Consider the following 25,278-nt stretch of genomic DNA (forward strand, 5'->3'; position numbering starts at 1 on the left):
TGAGATTCCAGAGGGTTGGCGGGTGACTCACGATGATGGGTGTTGGATGGAGGTCAGAAACGAGTGAGAGCAGCAGAACTGGCTCTCACCGCGGAATGGACCCCGAGTTTTTCGGATATGAGTGTCCGCACGGGGGCGAGTAGCGGTCATGAGGAAAGAACCTTTTAGCGTAGCGCCTTATACTTAGGCATTATATCATATCTCCTACTAAGTACTGAGTCTCCTATTAAGTCTCCTACCAAGTCTCCTACTGAGTCTCCTACTTAGTCTTCTATTTAAAATTCTACCTTCTTTTATACCAGTTCAGTTAAATGGTCAAAGGGCTCTCGTGGAGGTTTCGAACGTACGTCTAAAAAGTCTGCGATATATTCAAGTGGTAGAGGGGTAGATTAGCTCAGTAGTGTTTGTGATTGTCTGCCACTTAATATATGATATATTTTAAAGGTTCTGTCCTTATGGCCGCTACTTACTTCCTTAATATCCCTCACAAGTTTCCACCAATCTCTCCAGGGGCCTTACGCCTCTCCACCTCAGTGAGTCCCTTTAATCCTTTCTTCACTATTACACTTTTCAGCTTCGTTTCTAATTATACCGAGCGGCCAGACAACCGGCGCATATTTCGGCGCTCTGAGAGAATTGGATGCTGCAACAAGTGCCTGCAGACTCAGACATCGTTGTCTGTACGTTATGGCTTTCCTCTCATCCGCGGAACTATCGAGATGTATTTAAGCATCAGTTTTCCTTCCGGATCAGTGCCGGAGACGGAATTATCTACTACATTCATCACTTCGTCCCCATCAGCGGCCGTGACATCATCAGTCAATATGGCCAAAATTCTGTTTTTCACACCCGGGTCGGAAGAAATCCAAGATGCTCCCTTATGGGAACTCATGATATTGTTGCTTGTGATGATCGTCTTCGCGGGAGAGGTTTTGAGGATTTGGTACATGGTGGACGGAATTTCCACCCACCTCATGCCAATCCAATTGGGGTCCATCCAGGCACAACTTCGGTACCTGCTGATGTTCCCCGCGAGCGAATTCCAACACCACACTCTTCGGATTCTGAAAGTTGGACTCGCGGTTCTGACTCCGGTTCCGACTCTGGCTCTTCGAGTGGGTCTTCTAGTTCTTCTACCCCCCCCTTAACCCGGTCGAATGAAGTTTATGGGCGCTGATTCCATTACATCTCCAGCAAATGACCGCCAATCAGAGGGAATCAGCCCGGTTGTCGCAAAACGAGATAATTCTCGTTATGCATTGTAAATCGAGCATCCGGGAAACTTTCCTATGCCATTTCACAAAAAAAGATGGATATCTCAGGAAGGCGCACGAGGATCTGAGGGTTCAAAAGGGTGCCAATGGGGACTATCTGTACCCATTGGCGATGCGGCGGTCCGTTGTCCGCCGGTACAACAATCGATATCCATGATGGACAGACTGAGATCACTTCTCAGTTCCGGGTTTTCTTTCCATTTTTTCTTTTTTTGCATAGTTGATTTGTCCGTTTTATTATCTCGTTATTTCTCTAGATAGGTAAAATGGTATAAATTCTCCATTTACCAATTTCGTTTTATCTGCCTCTTTTTGTATTTTTATGTCTGAACAGGTACCCGCACAGGTAAACTGGCATGACTTCTTTACTCCATTACTCCACTGGATCCGGGGTAGTCACGTGCACTGTACCTCGGCACTCTAGCTCAAGGCCGAGACCCACGCGGTTCCCGCTTTCCAAGGTTCCGGCGCTGTGCTCCGCCATCTCCCTCTCCCTCATGATGATTACGGGGTACACAATGATTATACGATGAGTTCAACTAACTTCGCCGCCGCACAGGAACGAGTGCTAGAGCGCCGTCGCCTCCGTGAGGCTGAAGCGCGTGCCCGTCGGGCAGAGCAGCAACGGGTTTCTCCAATCAACTCGGCTGCCGTCCAGCGTTTACCGTATCCGTTGAACAAATTACCAGGGGCAGGATGGACCCTCTGGAACTCAGTGAAAGGTAGAGAAGGGACGCGACCGGCATTCCGTGTCGGCCAAGTTGACGCCGAATTGCTGGATGAGGAACTGCTAGGCCTGTTGAAAAGCCAGGTCGGAGATGCGCTCAAATATTTCGGGGTATGTATTGATGGATGTCCCCTAGTGAGCAAACTGCAGACACTAATTGTTCAAATAGCCTCAGATGCGGGAGGACTGGTCTCATGAAATTCTTTTCGCGCTACGGGCTATCCTCTTCAAACTATCGATATGGGACCACAACGCCTCGTATGGTGCCGCGCTTCAGGGCCTTCGATATACCGACAGTCGCAGTGCAGGCCCTGTATACTCAACCCCGACAAAGACACAAAAGACAATTTATGGTCTCCTTACAGTCGGTGGACGTTATGCATGGGACAAGTGGGGCAGTTGGCTGATCGGACAGGAAGGTGGCTATGAAGAAGTCAGTCATTAGTCAATCACATCTACAAGAATCCGTGCTAATCACCCTTTTCTAGCCATCGCAAGAGGTTCGCATGTTCTCACGATTAACAGACTTGGCTTCCTCAGCCCACTCGGTCGCCGCCTTCGCTTCTTTCCTTGTCTTCCTGGTCAACGGCCGCTACCGCACATTGGTCGACAGGATCCTACGAATTCGCCTTACACCACCATCTGCCCAGGCCAGTCGGGAGGTCTCCTTCGAATACTTAAACCGACAATTAGTCTGGCATGCCTTTACCGAGTTCTTGCTTTTCCTCCTACCTCTCGTTGGAATCAGTCGTTGGCGACGGTGGATTTCTCGGGCATGGCGGAAGGCCGTCAATGCGCTTAAGTCAAGCGGGGAGGAGGAGGATTCCACTGAAAAATATGGAGAGCTTGCTCATCTTCCGGAACGAACCTGTGCGATCTGTTACCGAGACAAAAATCCCACCTCCACCACCGAAAGTGACGTTCTTGCTGCCTCGGCCTCTGGTATTGCGGGGTCAGCACAAACAGACATCACCAACCCATATGAAACAATCCCATGTGGCTGTATCTACTGTTTTGTTTGCATAGTTCAGAAGCTTGAAGGAGAAGAAGGTCAGGGATGGGTCTGTCTCCGTTGTGGTGAGATTGTCAAGAAATGCCAGCCCTGGAATGGAGACGTCCTGGAAGAGGGCCGGTCACAACCTGGCACTGGAAAGATTGTGGGATTTGCCATAGATGACGAGAATGGCCTCAAGGAGTTGGATCAGTCTGGGGAAACCACCAGCAACTCGTAAGGCCTGTTTGTGTATTCCTACTACAGTATCATTCTTGGTTAATATTTTAATCCGTCTTTGTCCCTCGTGGTTCCATCAATAGAACTCTCTATCAAATGTTTTTCCTAAAGTTGCGGATAAATGATTAAAATCTTGTATATTCATATTACATGCAGTGTCATTCAATCATGATCAAGTATCTCCTCGTACACAGCAAGTCTTCTTGTCTCACCTTAACCTACTTCTTCCCCTTCCCCTTGTTTTTTTTCTTCTTGTTCTCTGGCTCAGGAACACTAATGGTTCCTTGTATTATATCGTTACCCTGGCCTTGCAACCGCTGTGATCCACTAATAAAAAAGGTCAAATCACGATTCTGCTCTTCCAGATCCAACTTCTCGGCTTTCAACGACCCATTCTCTTTTGTTAAAATCTCAAGACGCTCCATAAGAGACTGATTCATAGTCTTCTCTTCCCGGTAATCTTTCTCCATGCGCCGGGCAAGAGATTCAAAATTTGCCGCTCGTTTCTCGAGGCGGGTGCGGTCTTTCTCAAGAGCTGGGATTGTTTCGTTCAAAATCGTGTCGTATTTGGAATTGAGGGCTTCGAGGTGTTTGTTTGCTGTTTTGGCCGCTTGCTCTGCTGCTAGGGCTGACGCGGTAGCTTGAGAGGCTTTATCAGCCGCACGCTCAACGATTTCTTCGAAATAGGCCCGCTGGCTTTCGAGTTGACTGGTTAAAAGATGTGTGTATTCTATACTCATGTTCTCAAGCTTCTCCCGGGGAACGGCATCGGCCCAGTCGGGTGGGTCAAGGGCACTGTCATCGGCAGCGGGAAGTTCCACCAATTTGCCATCGGTTTTGCTCTGAATAATACGATGTACGTAGGCGTCACCGACATAGTCCCAGACGCGTTGGGAGTTCAAATCTATGGCGAAAACATGAGTTGTTTCTTTCCAATGGTCGAACGCGTGGGCTCCGTCGTAGCGGCCACAGCCGACCTGCCCACAGATGAGGCATGCCCAGAGATTCTCTTCGGAGTGGCACACGCTGCACTTGGCTGGTTCTTCATCGGAGTCGCCGACATTTGCTCCTCTACGGAAGTCGTCTTGTGTATATCTGCACACCGGGCAGCCGCTGCCTTTCCATTTTTGAAGGCAAGTGCAATGAAAGACGTGTTGACAAATAATAGTCAAAAGTCCTGTGGTTTCATCCATTCGCTCCAGGCAAACAGGACAAGTCGGAAGTTCAATCAGCGCCGGTGTCGGTGGCGCAAGAGGTTTGGTGGAAAGAGTCGCCTGTCCAGGCGAGAGGGGGCCAGATTCCGTGGGAGAAAAATTTGACGGCGGCCCAGATTCCACCACCTGAATCTCGACTGACTTGACAAAGACTACATGGCAGGTTTCAGGTTCCATGCTGTTGAAAACCTTCCCATTGCACTCCTTTTGCCACTCGACTGCCTTCTTCCCGTCTCGAAACTTCATCAAAACCATATACCGATTTGCACGCGGCGTCCTTATCATTCTAAAATGACTCACATCGTCCAACATCTTCTCACCCACAAACCCCAAGAAATCTGACGGCGAAAGGTAAGAAGGCACAGCTAGAATACATAGCGTTGTGCATTCATCTGTCGTATTGAGATCTTGTGATGTAGAATCTGTCGCGGGAAACGGAAACGCTTTCGGCTCTGCTGAGCTCTTACCTCGGCGATGGCCATGTTTAGTACCAGCCGAAGACTGTTGCTGATCTCCAGGCTGCCTCGCCGTCGCCGCAGACCCCTTCAAGTAGTTCGGGTAATCGTCATTGTTGCTGGCAAGGTAAGATGTTTCCTGGGTATCGCGGTATAGATGAACAATTCCGTAGACGCTTTCTCCGACCTTCTGGTCTAGGGGGATGAATCGGCCTTTGGTGCGCAGGCCGCCAAGAATCTCAGTACCGATGCCTGCTGTGACGAGGTTGGCCTCTCCCGACGGAGGCCGCCTATGAGATCGCTTGATTTCGGGCACAACCATATCAATACACTCTATTGATATCGGGCCAGTGCGAAGGTCTGTTCTGAGGGATGGTGTGTGCTGCGCGAAAAGAGGGGAAGTGGCGGTGGAAGACAGGCGCCCCGATGTTTTGTGGATAGAAGCGCTGCCAGCAAAGCTGTATCTGGGTCGGTGGGCGAGAGTATCCTCGCTAGTGTCCTGCGGGTGGCTCGCTGCACTTGATGTAAAGCTCGAGAGGCGGGGTCGCGTTTGGAATGGTTCAAGGGCTTCGTAGGCGGATTCGAGCGCTAACGATGAAGCTTTTGAAGACTTGTGGTTACAGAAAATTTCCAGACTGAGGTGATAAAAGTAAGAGGGCATCCCGGGCGATGTCGCATGGTGTGAGGCCTCAAGTCTTGAATCTACTAGTAAATCAAGTGTTGATAACGATAAGACTGTCTGGGGGCGAACGTTTGGACAGCAGTGACCGCCTTGGACTGCGACCAAGCTACTCCAACTTTGGTCTTGATCTTCCCCAAATATGCGCCCATTCTCCAATGGCTGATCTATATCCTTCATTGGCACAATGCGCCATTGTTGCAGGTGCACTCAAGGTGCTACTTTTTCCCGCGTAGTGAGTTCACTATCCCCGAAGCTTTTATTCTCAGTCTTCTGACCGTGTCCACCCACAGCAAATCTACCGACTTTGAGGTCCATCGCAATTGGCTCGCCATCACCAATTCGCTGCCGGTCAATGAATGGTACTATGAAGTGTGTTGAGAGCGTAATTCAACAAAATTCCCGGTTGGATCTAATGCGAAGCCAGAAAACCTCCGAGTGGACCCTCGATTACCCCCCGTTCTTCGCGGCCTTCGAATGGCTCTTGTCTCAAGCGGCTGCATATGTCGATCCGGCAATGCTGGTGGTGAAGAACTTAGGCTATGACTCGTGGGAGACAATATATTTCCAGAGAGCAACGGTTATTCTGACTGAGCTGGTTCTAGTCTATGCGCTGAGCCGGTGGGTCCTGTGTGTCGCGACGAGTGTTACCTGTGCTGATGATTGAATAGATTCGTCAAATCTGCTCCCTTAGCGAACAAATCGGCCGCCCATATAGCCAGTCTCTCTATCCTCCTTTCGCCGGGTCTATTCATTATCGACCACATCCATTTCCAATACAATGGGTTCATGTATGGGATCTTGATCCTGTCCATTGTCCTCGCTCGTCGGCAATCAAAGCTTCTTAGCGGAATTGTATTCGCGATACTGTTGTGTTTCAAGCATATCTATCTTTACCTATCTCTGGCCTATTTCGTCTACCTGCTACGTGTCTACTGTCTCGATCCTAAGAACTTCCTCCGGCCCCGCTTCGGCAATACCATCAAGCTCGGAGTCTGTATAGTCGGGATCTTTGCAATTGCATTTGGACCATTCGTGCAATGGGGCCAGATCTTCCAACTGAAAGATCGACTATTTCCATTTTCGCGGGGGCTATGCCATGCGTACTGGGCGCCTAATGTTTGGGCTATTTACTCGTTCACCGACCGAGCTTTGATTCCACGTGAGCTTACTATGCCTATGTGCAGACTCTTCGTTCTTGGCCATGCTAACACAATTGATATAGTGGCACCACGCTTGGGATTGTCTGTGCAGCAAGAAGCGCTCAATAGTGTCACTCGCGGTCTCGTGGGAGACACATCTTTCGCTATCCTTCCCGAAGTCACCTCACAGCAAACCTTTGTGTTGACCTTCCTCTTCCAGCTTGTATGTATTTCTGTGTTCTATTTTGCTCATGATCACTGACTGATATTTTCCTAGGTCCCTCTCGTGAAGTTGTGGCGCCAGCCTGACTGGGATACTTTCGTCGGTGCCATCACCCTCTGTGGCTACGCTTCCTTCCTGTTTGGTTGGCATGTCCACGAAAAGGCCATCCTCCTGATCATTATTCCTTTCAGTCTCATTGCCCTCAAGGACCGTCGTTACTTCAGCGCATTCCGACCCCTCGCAGTTGCGGGCCACGTGTCTCTGTTCCCGCTGTTGTTTACATCGGCCGAGTTTCCGCTCAAGACCGTTTACACCATCTTCTGGCTTGTCTTGTTTCTTTTTGTCTTTGATCGTGTCGCTCCGGTACCCGAGCGTCCGCGAATCTTTGTCTTTGACCGTCTGTCTTTGCTGTATCTGACCATCGCGATCCCGCTTATCGTGTATTGTTCCCTGCTGCATCAGCTTATATTTGGTTTTGAACGGTTGCAATTTCTGCCTCTAATGTTTATGAGCAGCTACTCTGCGCTCGGGGTGCTAGGCAGCTGGATTGGATTTATGGTGGTCTACTTTACCGCATAGCTATGTTCCGACAGGACTTGATCTTACAGGCCAATAGAAATTAAACCTATCTCTCTTTTGGTTGTATGAGGAGACCATAATACGCTCAAATTTCACACACCTGGATGCAACGCACAAGGATCGTTCTATCTACCTGTCCCTATTAACGACTAGATTAATATGAACTCGGGAAGTAGAACGGATATTTAGTCAATTTGGAATGGAGCTAACTGTCCTAGAAACTTCAGCCTAAATGTACAAGAAAATATACAGAATGGATACTTGAACTACCTGGACTCGGAACCTCGGGTGTTCACCTTGAACAATTGCAGAGAATTCTGACATTATTTTACGGAAAATCACCTGTACATTAAGATTTTTTTTGTCGTGCATTGATTGTTCCTCGACAATTGGCGGGATTTGCCAATGCTGGTGGTCCATCACGCAAGATGGTGTGATTGCGTCAAAATCACGTCTGTCACGAATTTAGCCGACGAGCCGATATCTCCGCATTTTCCCAACTTATCGTTCAATGCTATCAATATTGCTCTATGTATACACAAGCTACCCGATAACCCGCGGTCGGTCGATTCGACAACCCGATGCGGAGTCTATCAGCCATGTCGCCGATCTGTCTACAGTGAAGTATATAACACTCGATCTCTCTGACTTTGCAAAGTGACATTGTTCAAATCTTTTGTTATATTCGAGCCTTCTTCATCATGGCTACCATCACAGAGACATATCCCACAACTGTCTCCACCAAAGCGGTTGACCTGACCAAATTTCCCGATGGTATTAAAACTTCAGGTCAACATCCTCCTGTCTACTCCCAAGTACGCCCTTACTCGGACTTCCCGAAGCACATTGAAGGGCCTACTGTATGGAAGGCCGAGGACTACACCCAAGCCCCGGAGAAGTGGACGCATCAGTTCACCGATGACGAGATCCAAGAAATCAGCGACGCATCAGATAAGTTTATTCAAGACAAAACACCTCTTGAGGGTATTTCCAAGGTCAGTGGAGACTTCATGCTACCTTGATATTATTTGAATCATCTCTCATTCGAGTTATAGAGCAACTTCCCTCTCCCTAAGCTTTCAAAGCGACTTGAGGAGCTCCGAAAAGTTTTGATTGATGGAACCGGCTTCTGGCTGTTCAAGGGAGTCCCCGTCAATGAATGGGACCTCCAAAAGTGTGCCACGGCATACATGGGTCTTGGAACCTATATTGGGTACTTCACTAGCCAGAATGGTCGTGGCCATGTCCTTGGACACGTCAAGGATCTCGGCGAAGACCCGACCAAGACCGAACGAGTCCGTATCTACCGCACTAATGCTCGGTAAGCCTCCTTATCGACCTCTGACCATAACAAGCCAGGGCTAATATCTTCTATAGTCAGTACTTTCACACCGATGGATCTGATATCGTCGGTCTTCTCTGCATTGCTAAATCTAAAATCGGTGGTGAATCCGACATTGCATCGACACACCATGTTTTCAACGTTCTTCAAGAAAGACACCCTGAGGTGATCGAGACCATGGTCACCCCAAATTGGTATTTCGACCGTAAGGGCGAGGTCTCCGAAGGCGAGGAGGAATGGATCCGAGGATCTATCCTCTACTTAGAGAACGAGCGCGCCGGCGCCAATCCCCGTATTTACGCCAAATTCGATCCGAACAACCTGACCTCACTGTCACGGTTCAACTCTGGACCGGATGCCAAAATTCCCCCTCTGTCCGATAAGCAAAAGTTTGCTCTAAAGACATGGGATGAGACCTGTGCCGAACTAGCTCTTCACATGGTGCTGTCACCCGGTGATATCCAGTTTGTCAGCAACTCTCATGTCTTCCATGCGCGCACTGCCTACGAGGACCACCCTCCTGGTGCTGTTGATGAGAACGGCCGTCTGATCCGCGCACGCCACTTGATGAGACTTTGGCTCTCTGCACCTGAGTCTGAAGGTGGTTGGAAGCTTCCTTACCACGACACGCTTGAGAAGAAGCGTGGTGGTATCCAGGTTAATGACCAGCCACCTTACTGTCCCTTGGATGCTGAGTAAACTTGAAACTTGGGAGATGCTGGCATTTCTTTGCATTGATTTGCATTTATATAACTATGAATTTAATTGAGCCTTTGATCATCAATTTTTAAAGACCGAATCACCTGGGCAGTAGTAGTTACTAGTGACGATTGATCTATGTAGGCGAGGCTTATCGCAATTACTCCGATTGGCTGACAAATATTCAATTGCCAGATCCGGTTAATCCGGTTAATCGGAATTAATTATTCGATACTTCCCGTGATGAATAGACCGGCGATTTTCTATTTGATTTCTTCAAATCCCTCTTCTAACCATGAGCCTGCCTAGCCACAACCTTGAAGCTCTCGAGCAGCGTCGCCTTGCGCTGAAAGAAAGTATCCTTCAACTCCAAAAGTCACTTTACCATTGGCGCACCTGGGAAGCAGAATATGACGGACTCCGCGACGAAATCAAAGATCTGCCCGATGACGCCACTACCGATGACTTTCTCGCTGTGGGACGCGGATTTGGTGGTTCATTGGTAACCGAGGAGGAAATGCAGACTATCATCGGCACGCAAGGCGCATCACGGACAAGCGAACAAATCGTCAGCCTTCTCGGACGGCGCATCGACTACGTGAAGCAGAATGTTACAATCATGGAGAAGAGGCTACGTGCTGCGGAGGACGACATTGTTGCGTTGGATACAAGCGAACGCCCACCGGTTGAAGACGGCACGGATTTTCCCATGAAAGAGATTATGGAAGAGCTGGATGAGGACGGAGGCGTCATCTCTGGATCGGTAAATACGCCAGGTGATCAGGCACCACAGCTCTTGGAGGTCTTGAAGAAGGTCGGCGTTGAGAATATCCCGCACAAGGCCGAAGACTCCAGTGAAGGTGCCTCGACCACGCCTCAACAGAGGGCGGATAACACTCAGACAAACGCCACCAAGTCTCAGGAGAATGAATCTTCGAATGGTTCAACTCCCCGACCGGAAGCCAACTATTCTCCGGTACAGGAGCTGGATATCGCAGAGCCAGTGTCCATTGTGACGGATGAGGATCGGAATCAGCCACCCATTACCGGTATCGATGAGTCGTTGGAAGATGCAACATTACGCCGAGAGATGTTTCAGTACGGTATTAATGAGGTGGGTGCGATTGTCGCTGAGCTGGAGCTGGATGAAGACGGAAGCGATGTGTCATATGACGAAGACTACGCATGGGCTACAGACGAGGACGCGGAGGAGGAAGATGAGTTCGGCCGGTCGCGAACCGAGCTGAGTGATGAATACCACAAACAGATGCGAGAGTTAGAGGAAAAACTGAATGCCCGCGGCATGTGGAACATGGGCAAGGACTCGCGAACTTTCCCGGCCGAGGTGCAAGAAGAAGTCGAGGCGGCCGCTGCAGCACAAGCCATTCAGCCTGAAGTTGCGGAGAGCTCTTCAAAGGCAACGAAACCAAAGAAGCGAGTTGCATTTGCTGACGAACTCGACATCGCCCCTACGCCCAAGGCTCCGCAGATTGAGCATATCCCAACTGCTGAGAGAAGGACTCTCCCACCCAAGTCTGACGTGACTGTACTGTCAGACGCTATTGTTGAGCGTACAGATTGTGTGCAGGATACCCAGCCAAACGCTGCTGCTGCCCTTCCCAGGAAGGCTTCTCGGTTCAAGAGTGCGCGCTCAGCCGCCCCCGACGCCGGGACTACTATTAAGCCTGTATCAACAAATGGGGCACAATTTGCAGAGTCTCATTCCACTCGAAAACAGGCTAATGCTGTTCAATCAATAAACACACCTGCCCTCTTCCCTGCCACTCCTCAGGCACCCAAGCCATTCTCTACCCCGATCCAGGATCTCCCTGAAAGCTCATCTGGCCCTCAACCGCCACAGGGGAAGACGTTGGCGGACACACTTGTTGAGCGAGAAGTTACTCTCGGAACCGCTCCTGCCCCGGAACTGGACGACCTAAACGAGGAAATCCACCGCCGTGAAATTGCCAGCGAGTTTTATAAAATGCGAAACCACATGATTCAGCAGAATGGTGGCTTTGTGAATAACGAAGAGCCTGAAATGGTCCCAATCGACACTGAAGAACAACCGAAGCGGATGAGCAAGTTCAGAGCTGCCCGCATGAATCAATGATATAAACCTCTTCGCCAAGGCGATACTGTACATAATAGAAAACCAGTGCCTGCAATGATCCCATGTCACATTTAGCGAATGCACCACAGTTATTCAATGGAAATCTGATATGCACATTATCACTAGATCAGCCAGTTTATTAAGAAGCTTTCTCTTCGAGGACGTGAGGCATGGCGATGCTTCAGAAAATGGTAGTACTGTATACATAACCAAAATACTGTACAGTATACTTACTGTACATATATATATCGGTTTGTACATTATCTGAGATGGCAGCCAAAGTAATGTTTACAACGAGAAAACCAGCACTTGAGCGCCTGATTAGAAGTGAGCACTGATAAGAAAGTATAGGATTACATCAGTGTTGGAGCATTTGATGGTTTATTGCGTTCTAGCTAGATACTGTCCGTCACCCACCACAAGTGCGTCAACCCGCCAGTCATGCGCCATCACTGGGATTTCCTCCACCATCTGCTCCTGGAGCGACAAGGCCACTAGCAACGGTTAGTATCAGAAGGGAAAAATACTCGAGTTAAATATTTACCGAGGAATGGCATTTTCTTGCTGAGCTGAGAATAACGAGTGAGGAAGTGGTCATAATATCCTTTCCCGTGACCAAGTCGCCGAAACTCCCGGTCAAAAGCCATGCCTGGCATTACAATAAGATCCAATCCATTCTCTGTCAAGCCATTACGACGACCTGGTACCTGACTAGGCCGTAAAGAGGGGATGCCCCATTTGTCAGGTTGCAGTGACTCATATTCCGTCATTGATTCGAGCGCGAGCATATCCATGACTGAGGTTTTTTCCACGGTGTGAATGTACGGGATGTACACGTTTTTACCGCGTGCTAACGCATCCCGGACGATATTACCAGTAGAAAGTTCTCCGGTCGGCATTGACAAGTAAACGGCGATATTCTTCGCATTCTGGTATTCGGGCAACGTCAGGAATTGACTGGTCGCAACTCCGGCTGCAATGGTCAGTGAAGGATTGGGGGAAACGCGCCAATATAAAAGCTAACATTGTTGATTGATTAAAGAGGTAGGCATCAGTTGAAGTGTCTCGCGCATCCGCTTGCGCAGATCGCGCTTTGCAGTCTGAAAGGCCAACATTGTGGGTAAAGGCAAGGTAAAAAGGGCAAAAGGCAAGGAGTTTCTCATTCCACCCGATAATGATAAGGGTGGAACCCTGGTATGCTTGCACCTTGTTTGTCACCAGAATGAAGGGATCATTTGTTATTCTCTGATTTTGAACATCTTTTATTTCTCCTTCTTGACAAGCCACCATGATTTGGGTTTGGGGTCTTTTCGCGTCGGTCGCGGCCGCGGCCGCCAGTGTAGAGGATTTGATTGGTACTTGGACTACCAAGTCCCACGAGGTGTTGACTGGTCCAGTATGTGTTTTGATTGATTCGAATGAGTGAATACTGATTCCGGACAGGGATTTTACGATCCGCTCAATGACAAGTTCTTCGAACCGAATCTAACGGGTATATCTTACTCGTTTGATTCCGAAGGACACTATGAAGAGGCCTTTTATCGTGCGATAGCCAATCGTAAGATCACAAGAACTATAATGGGCGACATATACTGATCCTTCACAGCGACCGACCCATCTTGTCCCACGGGAATTATGCAATGGCAACATGGATCCTACGTCTTATCCAGCGATGGAAGCTTGACATTGACACCGATCGCCGTCGATGGTCGTCAATTATTATCAGAACCATGCAAAAAGGATACCGGCCAATATACCCGTTACAATAACACCGAACATTTCAAGGTAGGCTGTGATCAATTAATATCTACCGACATCCTTTATCTAACATTCTGCAGGGATTTTCGGCTACAATAGATCGATACCATGGAGTCCAGCGTCTGGATCTCACCCAGGCAAATGGGAAAATCATGCATCCCATGTACTTGGCCCACCGACCTCCAAGGATGCTTCCTACAAACACATTGAACCCAAGTCCCTCTGGTTCTCATAAAAAACGGGCTATCTCCGGATCTGGCCTGCATACAGGTCTCAACACTATCATCAAAGAAGAGCTCTTGAGTCCTGACCGATGGTGGTGGTTAGGGGTGTTGATGACTTCCCTCGGTGGCATGGCATTTTTCTTTTCTTAATTTTCCAATTCATATCCACATTCAGTAAGCATCTGATATACGTAGTTGATCCCTGTAGATGGTCAGAATGAGCTACCCCAGATTTACATGGTTGGCAAAGAGCTTATCCGCCTATGCGGGACACTCGGGAGTCGGGACTTGACGACCTCGGAACGGCTTGATCTTTGAAATTGAGACTCAACAGAACACCAAGTCCATGTACCAATCTCTCCGCAGAATCTCCATTCCAAAATCCTCATCCTTCGGCTACAAACGCACAATGCGGCTTCCCTACGCCCCCAACACCCCACCAAGCGATGCGCCCGCCGACACAGCCGACATCTACGCTCGCATCGCTGCGCGTCGCAACCCTCGTCCGTTGATTCCTCTGGATCTATCCTTGCTACACAGCCCACCTGTCGCAGATGGCTGGAATAGCTTTATCGGCGCAATCCGTACCCGCACCATCGTCGACTCCGGCACCATGGAACTCGCCGTGTGCCGTGTCGCGGTGTTGACCGACGCGGTGTATGAATGGAATGCCCACGCACCACTGGCGCTCAAAGGTGGTATCAAACCCGAGGAACTACACGCTTGCCGTACAATCCCATCGACCACGGAGGGTGACCTCACTGAACTCGAGAGCAGCCCGCTTACACCACAACAACGGGCCGTTTTGCGATATACCGATCAGATGACTTTGAAGATCAAAGTTCAAGATGAAGTTTTCGCACAGCTTAAGACCGTTGGGTTCAATGATCGAGAGATTGTCGAGCTCACTACTGGGATTGCTGGGTACAATTGTGTGAGTCGGGTTTTGGTCGCTCTTGACGTGGGCGAAAACAATGCTCGGGAGATGAAGAGTGTGGATCAATTAGTTGCTGAGCTGAAGTGAGGAGATACATAGCGATATACCAAACCCGTCTTTTTCCCTTTCTCTCTTCTTCCTGAATACCATGTAAGAAGTAAATGATCGTCAGTAGATCATTGAAAATGTCATGTGATACCGTAGCGTGACATGGTCTGTGCGACCGGGGTACAACTTGGTTATTCCCCCCGGTTCTTCTTATCAAGTGGACCTCGGTAACCCCAGTCCCTCCACTTCTCTTCTCTTTCACTGAATCTCACGGAACCTCAACCAATTTGACTTCGAACCTTCTGTAATACCTCCATTCTATTAAACGCTATCGCTGGTTTCCCTTGCCAACAACTTAATTCTCCGCAATTCAGCATGGGTTCCAGTGGTAGAACCATCAAGCTTCCTCTCGTGCCACTGGCAAAGGGTACCGTTCTGCTACCCGGTGTGCAGCTTCGCATTCCTGTATCGAATCGCCCCGATTTGACCAACCTACTGTCGTCACTAGTGGACAAGCCTTCCAAGCGGGAGAGCAACTCGATCACCTTCGGATGTATTCCGTTCAACTCGCCATTCCTGAGCCGCGACGGACTTCAGCTCATTGAAGGGGCTGACTCCGACGAAGCACAGAAGGAGGAGTACGATGCGATCGATGCAGGACAGGCCCGGAAGGAGGATATCTTCTTGCACGGTACCTTAGCCAAGGTGATTGGTGTTCAGCGCCGTGCCTACTCGGAGCCGTTCCTGCTTGTCCAGGGAACGCAGCGATTCACGGTGAAGAAGTTCTTGCGAGACCGGCCATACTTTGAAGCCGAGATTGCCATTCATGATGAGACCGGTAAGTGTGTTCGAATTTCATGTGGGTGACTTGGCTTCCAGCTGACCAGCTCTTCTGTTAGCCATCTCCCTCCACGGCGACTTGGAAGCTGCCGAATTGTTCCAGCAGTTAAGACAGCTCTCCCGTGAGCTACTCACCCTTTTACGCTTATCGTCATTACTATCGGCCGCCTCAACCCGTTTGTCGCCACTCGTGGCACGGAAATTCGAACTCTATATCGCGAAGACGGAATTAGGCCAGGCAGGAAGACTCGCGGATTTCATGGCCGACGTCTCTGATGCTAGCTTCGAGGAGAAATTACGGATCCTGGCCTCATTTGACGTTAAACTTCGCCTCCAGAGAGTGGTCGATATCTTGACTCGCCAGGCACAGCATATCAAGAGCAGTGTGAAAGTCACATCCATCACCACATCGTCTTTCCCATCCAACGCCGGTGTCGATATTGGCCAGATTGATCCTCGAGAGCGTGAGGTGTTGGCGCGGCGCGCTCTATCAGGCCTGTCAGGCCTCACGCCACCCGGCCCGGCTGGGGCACGCGGTGGCAACGATAATGAAGAGAAGGAGCCAAATGAGGTTGATGAGCTTCAACAGAAGCTCAAGGATGCCCAGCTCACCCCCGAGGCTCAAAAGATTGCTGACAAGGAGCTGAAGCGTCTGCGTAAGATGAATCCCGCCAACGCCGAATATGGGGTCTGTCGCACCTACCTGGAGAATTTGTCCGAAATTCCATGGACTAAGGTGACCCAGGATCAGCTCGGTTCAGAGACATTGAAACTAGCCCGCAAGCAGTTGGATGAGGACCACTACGGATTGGAGCGGATCAAGAAGAGATTGCTGGAGTATCTGGCCGTTCTCCGATTGAAGCAATCGAGCAACCAGGAAATGGAAAAGAATATCATTGCCATGACCAAGGATCTCGACACGGCGTCATCCGGTGATCTTGAGAAGGACGTTCCGTTGCTTTCCGAGAGTGATCGTGTGGCTCTTGAAGCCCGACTAGAGGGTCTCAAGTCGAAGCGCATGACTGATAAGTCCCCTATCTTGCTTCTTGTAGGCCCCCCCGGAACTGGCAAGACCAGTTTAGCTCGATCAGTTGCCACCTCTCTTGGTCGCAAGTTCCACCGAATTTCTCTCGGTGGTGTGCGGGACGAGGCGGAAATCCGTGGTCACCGGCGTACCTATGTTGCAGCTATGCCCGGCCTGATCGTTAATGGGCTGAAGAAGGTCAACGTGGCCAACCCAGTGTTTCTCCTAGATGAGATCGACAAGGTTGGCGGCGCAAACTTCCAGGGAGATCCATCTGCGGCCATGCTGGAGGTTTTGGACCCGGAGCAGAACCACACCTTCACAGACCATTATATCAATATCCCTATTGATCTGAGCAAGGTTCTCTTCATTGCCACGGCCAACTCTTTGGACACTATTCCGGCACCACTGCTGGACCGAATGGAGACGATCCAGCTGTCTGGATACACGACAGTTGAGAAGAGGCACATCGCCAAGCGCCACCTGATTCCGAAGCAGATTAGATCCAATGGTCTGTCGGATGGGCAAGTTCACCTATCTGATGAAGTGATCGATAAAACTATTACCTCTTACACTCGCGAGTCCGGTGTTCGGAACTTGGAGCGTGAGCTTGGTTCTATCTGTCGTCACAAGGCTGTTCAATACGCCGATGCTGGTGACTCTGGCCGTCTGGAAAACTATAACCCGGTTGTAAGCGTTGAAGACCTGGAAGTTATCCTTGGAATTGAGCGATTTGAGGAAGAAATTGCTGAGAAGCACGGTCGTCCTGGTGTAGTCACGGGCCTCGTGGCATACTCGACAGGTGGCCAGGGAAGCATCTTATTTATCGAGGTTGCCGACATGCCTGGCAATGGCCGTGTTCAACTGACCGGCAAGCTTGGTGACGTTCTGAAGGAGTCCGTCGAGGTGGCTCTCACATGGGTCAAGGCTCACTCCTTTGAGCTAGGACTCACGCATGATCCTAACGAGGATGTGATGAAGAGCCGTAGCCTGCATGTCCACTGCCCATCGGGCGCTATCCCCAAGGATGGGCCTTCGGCCGGTCTTGCTCACACCGTGGCACTCATCTCCCTCTTCAGCAACAAGGCTGTTCCTCCTCAGATAGCCATGACTGGTGAGATCTCGCTGCGTGGCCGCGTGATGCCAGTTGGTGGTATCAAGGAGAAGCTCATCGGTGCCTTGCGTGCAGGCGTCAAGACTGTACTACTTCCCCCAGCCAACCGCAAGGATGTCAAGGACGTTCCTCAGGAGGTCCACGATGGTCTGGAAATCATCTATGTCCAGTAAGTCTTCGCGTATATTCATTCATTCTTCAGTTCTAACCCGTGTGTGCAGGAATATCTGGGAAGCTCTAGGAAAGATCTGGCCAGATGCTCACTGGCCTGGCCAACACGTGAATTTGATCGAGAGCCGACTATAGAAGTTGTTCTGATTGATCATTTTTGCTATCTGTTTTTGCTCATCTTTCGCTCATTCTTTTTGCTTGTTTCATGTCGTACTTCCAGCCCCCTCTCGCCTCTCATACTCCTTGTTCTTGCATAGCGTGATTTATCTCTACCCTCCATGTTCATGTTATTGACCGTATCCCATGAACTTATGCACACCTATATGTCAATACAACCCGAATTCCTATGGATGTCAATTCATATTTCGTCTATTGAAACCATAACAGCTTCTTTAGAATAAAATTGCGCTTGGAAGAAAGTATCTGTAAGCTAGAGGCTTTCCGCCGCGCTTTTTGCGCGGCGCCTACTTAGGTGTTCTACCACACCTCATACTCAAGTCTCCTATTTAGTCTCCTACTCGGTATCCTATTCAGAATTCTACCTTCTTTCGTACCATTTTGATCAAGTGGTCAAAGGTCTATCAGTAGCGGAATAGAAAAGGAAAAGAAGCAAATAGAAGAGAAAAAAAAATGAAGTGGAAGGAAAAGGGGAAAAATGAGAAAATGGTGGAGGTTTTGAACGCATGTCCAAAAGTCTGCAGTGTACCCAAGTAATAGAAGGGTAGACATTTTGTTCATTCGAATCATCTAAGCTTAGGAGTAAGCCCCTATGACATAAGCAGAGACCTAATCCCTGAACTGATGAATTTCCCTTCCCCAATCAATTTCGCGGCTTCAACAATGCAATGCACTTGGCCTTTTCATAATTACCTCCCATTTGAAATCATGGGTTGAGTTGTGATTGAAGCCAGTCATGTCTCCCCGTCTCCTTCACCCCGATGAGTACGAGCTCGCATCGCGCTCCTCTCTTGACTCCGATGGGACCTTCGACCTAGACGATGCCGATTTCGAAGCTCAGGTGCCTCCTTTTTCTAGAATCAGTAGAGTCGCACCCGGTCGATTTTCTTGGCTGCGCCGCATTTTATCAACTCCCTTTGATGGCTACCGCCGCCTGAAAACCAATTCACGACCCGTCTTGGCATCCTCATCACGCCCATGCCTCCCGCGCATCTTCTTCCGTCGCCGATGCTGCTATATCCACGTTGTTTTCGGCATTGTTCTCGCCCTCGTCCTTTTAACCTCCATTTTCCGCCCATCTTATACCAGCCCACCTGCGCATTATGCCACTCTTCGTGCATCGGCACGGGCTACGAACCAGGCAGGCCGGGGAAATCCTCGCAACGAGAAAGTCTTTATCGCAGCCAGTTTATACGATCGAGGTGGTGAGCTCGCCGGAGGGCAATGGGGGACTCAGCTGCTACAACTGATTGATATGCTTGGCGATCAAAACGTGTTCGTTAGTATTTACGAGAACGACAGTGGTGCCGAGGGGGAAAGTGCACTACGCGAGCTGGAGAAGCAGATTAATAGTCGAAAGGACATCGTGTTCGAGGCGCATCTAGATCCCAAGAGTCTGCCAACTGTGACCATCCCGGGCGGAGATCAACGAGTCAAGCGCATCGAGTATCTGGCGCAGGTCCGAAACAAAGCTTTAAAACCTCTTACCGATGATCCTAATACACGATACGACAAAGTCCTCTATATGAACGATATCCTCTTCGATCCAGTCGATATCCTCCAGTTACTCTTCTCGACCAATGCGAACGATGATGGCGTGGCCCAATATCGTGCCGCGTGCGCCGTCGACTTTGACAATCCCTTCAAGTTTTATGACACATATGCTACCCGTGACCTCCAAGGATACAGTATGGGTCTGCCATTTTTCCCTTGGTTTTCCACTGCCGGGAATGGTCAGAGTCGAAAAGATGTTCTCCAAGGCAAGGATGCCGTGCGTGTTCGGAGCTGCTGGGGTGGTATAGTTGCGTTCGATGCGAAATACTTTCAAATTCCACTTCCCGAGAGTTTATCACCGGCACGCTTCAGATCGGGCACTGACATGTTCTGGGAAGCATCTGAATGCTGCTTAATCCACGCGGATATCCAAGATCCCCAGACCAACGTGGATGAGATCACAGACACGGGTATCTATATTAACCCCTTTGTGCGGGTCGCGTACGATGCCCGCACCCTATCGTGGCTCGGTGTGACGAGGCGATTCGAGAAGCTTTACGCCTTTCTGCACAATCTTGGCAATCATCTTGTCGGTCTCCCATGGCATAACCCTCGGCGAACCGAAGTCCCGGGACAGAGCGTCCAAGAGACCGTCTGGATTCCTGATGCTGCCCAGGATGGCGGCGGGTCCTTCCAACTGGTCGACCGCATTGCAGGCAATGATGGGTATTGTGGCCGTCGGGGCTTACAGGTCATCGTGGAAGACCGAAAGCCTGGACAGAAAGGCTTTGAGAGTATCCCAGTGCCATCGATCTAGTTCACATATATGATCAAGCTAGTCTTGATAGCAATTGGATTAGTGTATAGAAGCAATACTTTAGCGGATTCTAATTCCGTGTTACATACCAAGACAACGGTTAAACTATGCAACTCTAGCCGGGTTCAGATTAGCGTATTCAGCTGAGCAAATCAACTTTGATTATGTATAATCTTCGAGTCTACATGATGATGCCCATCTAGGTCAAAGCTCCCAATCCGGTTTATGCACCTCATCAAGTTCCGAAGTTTGCAAAACGGTCCACCTCCATTTTGATCACACATCATGACATGCAATATGTTCAAGACTAGCTCGATAAGGCGAATCCTGACACCGAAACTGGTATCTACTTCCCGTCGCCAACCACGCGGCAACTTGTTCCGTCTACCCTCCCGGAATATCCCCAAGCGACAGTTTTGCGTTAGCATAACGCGTGCGTCCAACTCCAAGGATGAAGATACAGCCAACGTCTGGAAACTGACCTAAGAGGATGAAAGTCTATACTGGCACGGCTATCTCAAAACACGACCAAAATACAACGACGACTTCTACCAGCTCATCTACGACTACCATGCCCGCTCCTCCTACCAATCATTCTCCGTCGCACACGACGTGGCCGCATGACCAGGCCATGTTTCCGCGAAGCTGATCGAGCGATTCTCCCACGTCGTTGTAAGTGACAACAATGAGAACCACGTCAAGTACGCCAAGAAGTTTTTTCTCCAACCCAACGTTCCAGCATCGCGGTTTTCATTCGATATTGCAATGGGCGAAGAGCTTGGAGCAAGGCATGCGCCCGCGTCTGCAGATCTGGTGGCTTGTGCACTCATGTTTCCACTCATGGACACCCACGCCGCGTTACAGAGCTTTCAATCATTGCTGAACCCCAACGGGACCCTTGCGATTTGATTTTATGGACGTGCGCACTTCTCTGAGCCAGCGTTCCCCTCGTGCCAACCACTCTTGAATGGGATTATCGACCATCATTTCGCAGGTGTCATCAAGGGGGTGGGCCTGAGTACCAGGCGGGGTGGAAGCGGGCAGCGGATGGGGTGGCCACTTGGTTGGAATATATCCCCTTTGCCGAGACGGAATGGGGATCTGTAGAGCGACATAAGTGGAGCTCATCTTGAACGACTCTCCCATTCTTTGGACAGGCTGCGAGTAATTTTCCGGTCGAGCCTAAATGTTGTGTTGGTGAGAATGAGCTGATCCTGCAGAAAGACGACCGAGAGTTTTGGAGGAAAGATTGGGATGTGAGTGAGCTGAGGCAATTTTCTTGGTATATCTTCCCTTTTCGGAGCATGGATGAAGAGCCTGTGAAGCCACTATGGAAGCAACTCCAGGTGAATATGGGTGGTGCGCATGCCAAGCGAGCATTCTCCTGGCCAGTACTTCTTATCATGGCATCTAAAAAGTGAGAATGAATGGAATTAATGTGACCAAAGTATATCTAACGGTAGTCCTACGTGCACCCGGTCTAGTATGTAGAAGTAAGAAATGCACGTAACATGTATAGAAACTCTCGGGTATTTCGCAATGACTAAAACCTCATAGATTACCACGCTCAGAGCCAGCGTCTTTTTCAGTCCGCATCCCCGGGGGAAGACGAATACCCACTGCTCCTGGAAGAGGGTTGCCTCCTGCCTTTGGCTTGTTGGCGATATCCACGCGAGCTTTAGTCAGACACAGAGCAGGCACCACCCAGCTGTTACAGCTGCATTGCATGCCCTGCCAGGCGAATTTACCAATATTGGATCCACAGGTACGGTTGGGACAGGACAAGCGACCAGATAATGGTGCGTCTCCAGAGTATTGTCCTCCGGCCGATGGGAAAAGACTTGAGCTCATCCATTTCATGGGATGTAAGAAAATATGGGCACAATCTGCGTTGGAATCTGCCCGGGCATTGCTGCGTTTTTCCTGCTCATGAGAGATAATGTATTTTGATGATGCGATGCCCCGCCTGTGATGGGAAATTAGTTCTTTGATCTTCTGAGCCGAGGTTTTTTGTCCTGGAAACGATACGAACCGGCATTTTCGACACTTAATCTCCACTTCGGTGTTATCCTCTGGCTGGTGCCTCTGCGGCTGTTCATCTTCAAAGCGCACAGTTTTTAATTCCGGGGCACGACCGCACGCCACACTGTCCTCAACCTCCCGACGATATAGCCACCGTTGGTAGACTGGGTGGACTGTGACATCATCTGGACACCCCATTTCGTGATACAACTCCAGCTGTTGCATGAAACCGTCATTAGGTTCACAGAGGGGCCGTCCTTGTCTGATTATTTCCAAAGCAGATTGCGGTGTGAGTGCACTGCGCTGTTGATGGAGTAAATACGCAATGCAGACTGTGGCAGATCGGGACTTGCCCATTGCACTGACAAAAGTTAGTTGAAGTGACATGAAATAGAAGCAAGTAAGGCAAATTTTAAAAGAAAGCAAAATCCAATGAGCAGTTCTCTGTAGTAGGATCTCTCAGTACATCCCCGAATGTAGACAAATGGGAAACAGAGAGTGATTGCACCAAGAGTAAAGCAAGACAAGCAAAGCCCTGTCATTAAATGCAAAAGGAAAAAGTCTCCTCACCAGTGCACAAGGACACCTCCATTTGCATCTAAACCAGATTGGATAAATTTGACAGCACCTGGGAGATGTTCGAGAATGTTTTCATAATCAACATCATCAACATCTATCTTGTGATGCTGAAAGGATGAGAATATTTCTTCAGAGGGACTGAGACGGAGAACAGAAACAACATGAGTGATGTTTTCTCTTTCGAGAGCAGCCTTGTTCTTCAAAGACAATATCCTTGAGCGGGAAACTGGTCAGCATATGGGATCTGGCTAAAGCCATATAGAGGCCCACTCGGGCGAGAAATGAGATAGAAAGGATTAAGTGACTCACCCTCCGACATAGATGTTATGACCGGGAATGCGATTCATGGCCATGGTGATGAAAGTGAAAGAAATTAATGAGTATTAAGTTCAACTATCAGGATCGTCTTTGTTTCCCCAGATTCAATTCAAGTTCAAGAGGGACCGAGGTTTAAGCCTCATTTGTCAAACCCAAAAAGTATATTAGGGCAAGGGCAAGCTTGCATCATGTGATATTGATGCCTGAGGCCACAACGAATATAGATACATGGCGGATGGCTACGAATGGCTTTTGATCATCATTCAGGCAAACAAACTCGGAGTTTATGGAATTAGTGTAAGAAAGTCTAATCTAATCCTCCCGACGCTCCACTCTGCCCCAGATTGCGTCTGCATTAGCTTTGCCCCGGGTTTCTGGAAGGATTCGATAGAGAAGGACTCCCAAGAGCCCGGCCATGGCCGCGAATATCCAGTAGACCCGACCCTTACCACCCAGCGCATCGTTGATCACGGGGAAAAACTGTGCGACCATGAATGTAGCCATCCAGTTGACCGACAGTCCCCAACTTTGAGTTGCACCGACGGCCTCCGGTCCGACCAGCTCAGACGACAGCATAAAGGGAACTGGGCCTAGTCCCACCGCAAAGCTTGTAACAAAAAGCAAGGTGGCAATGGCAGAGACAATCTTCTGCTGGAAAGCAAAACCAAGTGCCAAAAGAATCGAACAAGAACCCACACCGCTGATACTGAGCAGCAGGCAAGTCTTACGGCCAATGCGATCGGGCAAAGGCATGCACGCCAGTGTCGCTATGAGATTAATCACGGAGATAATAATGGTAAGCAGCGCGGCCCCGGTAGGTAGGATACTCTGTAGGAGAGAGACACTGTACATCACGAGGCTGTTTACCCCAGTGAGTTGCTGGGCAAGCATGGAAGCGACAACTGCAAAGATAGCGGGTCGATAGTATGGATCCTGCACAGCCTGCAGCATTGTGACAGCTGCCTGCTTTGGGGCCGGGGTTTCAGATGGCGAGGATAGGAGGGACTCCTCCTCGCCAGACGTCTGAACCGCGCTGGAATCTCCACAAGCCGCAATCTCGGCATCGATGTCTGCATCAGAGCCTCGCAGGCGCTTTAGAACACGACGGGCTTGACTTCTCTGATGGTTTTCTGCCAGCCAGGTTGGGCTCTCAGGCACCAAGAACAGACCGACAAATTCCAACACTCCTACGATACCGGCAGCCGCGAGAATCAATCGCCACATGCTGTCATGGCTCCAGAAGTATCCTAACACTTGTGATGAAAGAATTCCAACATTGATCATCACCTGGGTAAATGTTCCAAAGAGCCCGCGAGATTCAGGAGGGGCAACCTCAGAAACATAAATAGGGCTCACCACGAGAGCTGCACCACAGCCGATCCCGGACAAAAACCGACCTAGAGCCAGAATGGGAATCGCGGATGCTAGAGCCTCGATCGCCGGTCCCAGAATGAAGAAGATAGTGGTGGCCTGTAGTGTGATACGTCGTCCGTACTTGGTCGAGACAGGTCCTGCCAGCAGAGCTCCAATAAACCCACCCAGAGTGTATATCGATGAGATTAAGCCGAACTGGGAAGGATTCATGGAGATGCATTGCGGGAGACCATGCGGAAAAACATTGGCTCCAATACTTTTCTTTTCACAACTTATGACTTCTTGGGGTGCATTGAGTTCGGCCTAGTTGTTGTTAGTGGAAAGTGGGGACAAGATCACTGCGGCTTGCACGATTAGGTCATACGTACTAGGTGATAACCAAACTGAAACGGACCAAGTGTCGCAACGAGGACAGTGCATATCAAATACGGTGTCACTCTCAACCGAGTCGACTCTCCCGATGCCATAATAAGCTATGTGGCAAGGCTGACTTGGGTGGTTAAAGGAGAGAGCAAGTTCCCCAGGAATTCCGATAAGAGGTTGATAAGGGAGAATCTTAGTTCCGCTCCGTGATAAGGAGAAAGTGAAAAAAAGTCTCCAACTCCCCGCGGATATCTCCGATTACTTGTTGATTTCTTTCTGGTTTGGATCCCACCAGTCAAAATAGGTCTCTTTAAACGAATCTTTCCGCTAGTCCCTCGGC

At 49.6% G+C, this 25,278-nt stretch overlaps 15 protein-coding genes across 15 annotated transcripts; 10 read left to right on the plus strand and 5 right to left on the minus strand.

Moving 5' to 3' along the window:
- Positions 1–824: 824 nt before the first annotated feature.
- Positions 825–1,148, plus strand: N7520_005574 (uncharacterized protein; the record flags this gene model as incomplete). The annotated part of the gene is made up of 1 exon (XM_057139508.1): positions 825–1,148. The coding sequence occupies one exon, from the start codon at positions 825–827 to the stop codon at positions 1,146–1,148; it is 324 nt and encodes a 107-aa protein (XP_056993514.1).
- A 655-nt stretch (positions 1,149–1,803) lies between these two features.
- Positions 1,804–3,233, plus strand: N7520_005575 (pex2/pex10/pex12 family protein; the record flags this gene model as incomplete). Its single annotated transcript, XM_057139509.1, has 3 exons — positions 1,804–2,112; positions 2,171–2,434; positions 2,490–3,233. The coding sequence occupies 3 exons, from the start codon at positions 1,804–1,806 to the stop codon at positions 3,231–3,233; spliced, it is 1,317 nt and encodes a 438-aa protein (XP_056993515.1).
- Positions 3,234–3,450: 217 nt separating this feature from the next.
- Positions 3,451–5,562, minus strand: N7520_005576 (putative RING and UBP finger domain protein; the record flags this gene model as incomplete). The annotated part of the gene is made up of 1 exon (XM_057139510.1): positions 3,451–5,562. One exon carries the CDS (start codon positions 5,560–5,562, stop codon positions 3,451–3,453), a length of 2,112 nt encoding a protein of 703 aa, XP_056993516.1.
- Positions 5,563–5,738: 176 nt separating this feature from the next.
- N7520_005577 (dolichyl-P-Glc:Glc1Man(9)GlcNAc(2)-PP-dolichol alpha-1,3-glucosyltransferase ALG8) lies at positions 5,739–7,524 on the plus strand (the record flags this gene model as incomplete). The annotated part of the gene is made up of 6 exons (XM_057139511.1): positions 5,739–5,815; positions 5,874–5,952; positions 6,008–6,201; positions 6,252–6,742; positions 6,806–6,945; positions 7,000–7,524. The coding sequence occupies 6 exons, from the start codon at positions 5,739–5,741 to the stop codon at positions 7,522–7,524; spliced, it is 1,506 nt and encodes a 501-aa protein (XP_056993517.1).
- Positions 7,525–8,225: 701 nt separating this feature from the next.
- On the plus strand, positions 8,226–9,565 carry N7520_005578 (TauD/TfdA family dioxygenase; the record flags this gene model as incomplete). Its single annotated transcript, XM_057139512.1, has 3 exons — positions 8,226–8,519; positions 8,580–8,845; positions 8,902–9,565. 3 exons carry the CDS (start codon positions 8,226–8,228, stop codon positions 9,563–9,565), a joined length of 1,224 nt encoding a protein of 407 aa, XP_056993518.1.
- Positions 9,566–9,860: 295 nt separating this feature from the next.
- Positions 9,861–11,678, plus strand: N7520_005579 (prefoldin-like protein; the record flags this gene model as incomplete). The annotated part of the gene is made up of 1 exon (XM_057139513.1): positions 9,861–11,678. One exon carries the CDS (start codon positions 9,861–9,863, stop codon positions 11,676–11,678), a length of 1,818 nt encoding a protein of 605 aa, XP_056993519.1.
- Positions 11,679–12,059: 381 nt separating this feature from the next.
- N7520_005580 (5-formyltetrahydrofolate cyclo-ligase) lies at positions 12,060–12,793 on the minus strand (the record flags this gene model as incomplete). Its single annotated transcript, XM_057139514.1, has 3 exons — positions 12,060–12,172; positions 12,223–12,651; positions 12,703–12,793. The coding sequence occupies 3 exons, from the start codon at positions 12,791–12,793 to the stop codon at positions 12,060–12,062; spliced, it is 633 nt and encodes a 210-aa protein (XP_056993520.1).
- A 173-nt stretch (positions 12,794–12,966) lies between these two features.
- On the plus strand, positions 12,967–13,810 carry N7520_005581 (uncharacterized protein; the record flags this gene model as incomplete). Its single annotated transcript, XM_057139515.1, has 4 exons — positions 12,967–13,074; positions 13,122–13,236; positions 13,285–13,463; positions 13,517–13,810. The coding sequence occupies 4 exons, from the start codon at positions 12,967–12,969 to the stop codon at positions 13,808–13,810; spliced, it is 696 nt and encodes a 231-aa protein (XP_056993521.1).
- Positions 13,811–14,069: 259 nt separating this feature from the next.
- Positions 14,070–14,684, plus strand: N7520_005582 (carboxymuconolactone decarboxylase family protein; the record flags this gene model as incomplete). The annotated part of the gene is made up of 1 exon (XM_057139516.1): positions 14,070–14,684. One exon carries the CDS (start codon positions 14,070–14,072, stop codon positions 14,682–14,684), a length of 615 nt encoding a protein of 204 aa, XP_056993522.1.
- Positions 14,685–15,020: 336 nt separating this feature from the next.
- N7520_005583 (putative LON domain serine protease) lies at positions 15,021–17,929 on the plus strand (the record flags this gene model as incomplete). Its single annotated transcript, XM_057139517.1, has 3 exons — positions 15,021–15,483; positions 15,545–17,792; positions 17,845–17,929. 3 exons carry the CDS (start codon positions 15,021–15,023, stop codon positions 17,927–17,929), a joined length of 2,796 nt encoding a protein of 931 aa, XP_056993523.1.
- A 778-nt stretch (positions 17,930–18,707) lies between these two features.
- Positions 18,708–20,282, plus strand: N7520_005584 (glycosyltransferase family 69 protein; the record flags this gene model as incomplete). The annotated part of the gene is made up of 1 exon (XM_057139518.1): positions 18,708–20,282. The coding sequence occupies one exon, from the start codon at positions 18,708–18,710 to the stop codon at positions 20,280–20,282; it is 1,575 nt and encodes a 524-aa protein (XP_056993524.1).
- A 285-nt stretch (positions 20,283–20,567) lies between these two features.
- N7520_005585 (uncharacterized protein) lies at positions 20,568–20,768 on the plus strand (the record flags this gene model as incomplete). The annotated part of the gene is made up of 1 exon (XM_057139519.1): positions 20,568–20,768. One exon carries the CDS (start codon positions 20,568–20,570, stop codon positions 20,766–20,768), a length of 201 nt encoding a protein of 66 aa, XP_056993525.1.
- Positions 20,769–21,155: 387 nt separating this feature from the next.
- N7520_005586 (uncharacterized protein) lies at positions 21,156–21,410 on the minus strand (the record flags this gene model as incomplete). The annotated part of the gene is made up of 1 exon (XM_057139520.1): positions 21,156–21,410. The coding sequence occupies one exon, from the start codon at positions 21,408–21,410 to the stop codon at positions 21,156–21,158; it is 255 nt and encodes an 84-aa protein (XP_056993526.1).
- A 423-nt stretch (positions 21,411–21,833) lies between these two features.
- Positions 21,834–23,236, minus strand: dspC (dual specificity phosphatase YVH1; the record flags this gene model as incomplete). Its single annotated transcript, XM_057139521.1, has 4 exons — positions 21,834–22,248; positions 22,315–22,665; positions 22,875–23,096; positions 23,193–23,236. The coding sequence occupies 4 exons, from the start codon at positions 23,234–23,236 to the stop codon at positions 21,834–21,836; spliced, it is 1,032 nt and encodes a 343-aa protein (XP_056993527.1).
- A 277-nt stretch (positions 23,237–23,513) lies between these two features.
- N7520_005588 (putative MFS glucose transporter) lies at positions 23,514–25,042 on the minus strand (the record flags this gene model as incomplete). The annotated part of the gene is made up of 2 exons (XM_057139522.1): positions 23,514–24,878; positions 24,944–25,042. 2 exons carry the CDS (start codon positions 25,040–25,042, stop codon positions 23,514–23,516), a joined length of 1,464 nt encoding a protein of 487 aa, XP_056993528.1.
- Positions 25,043–25,278: the final 236 nt, after the last annotated feature.

Source organism: Penicillium odoratum (genome assembly GCF_028828045.1).
Source record: "Penicillium odoratum strain IBT 22623 chromosome Unknown utg000005l_segment0_segment0, whole genome shotgun sequence".
NCBI lineage: Eukaryota > Fungi > Ascomycota > Eurotiomycetes > Eurotiales > Aspergillaceae > Penicillium > Penicillium odoratum.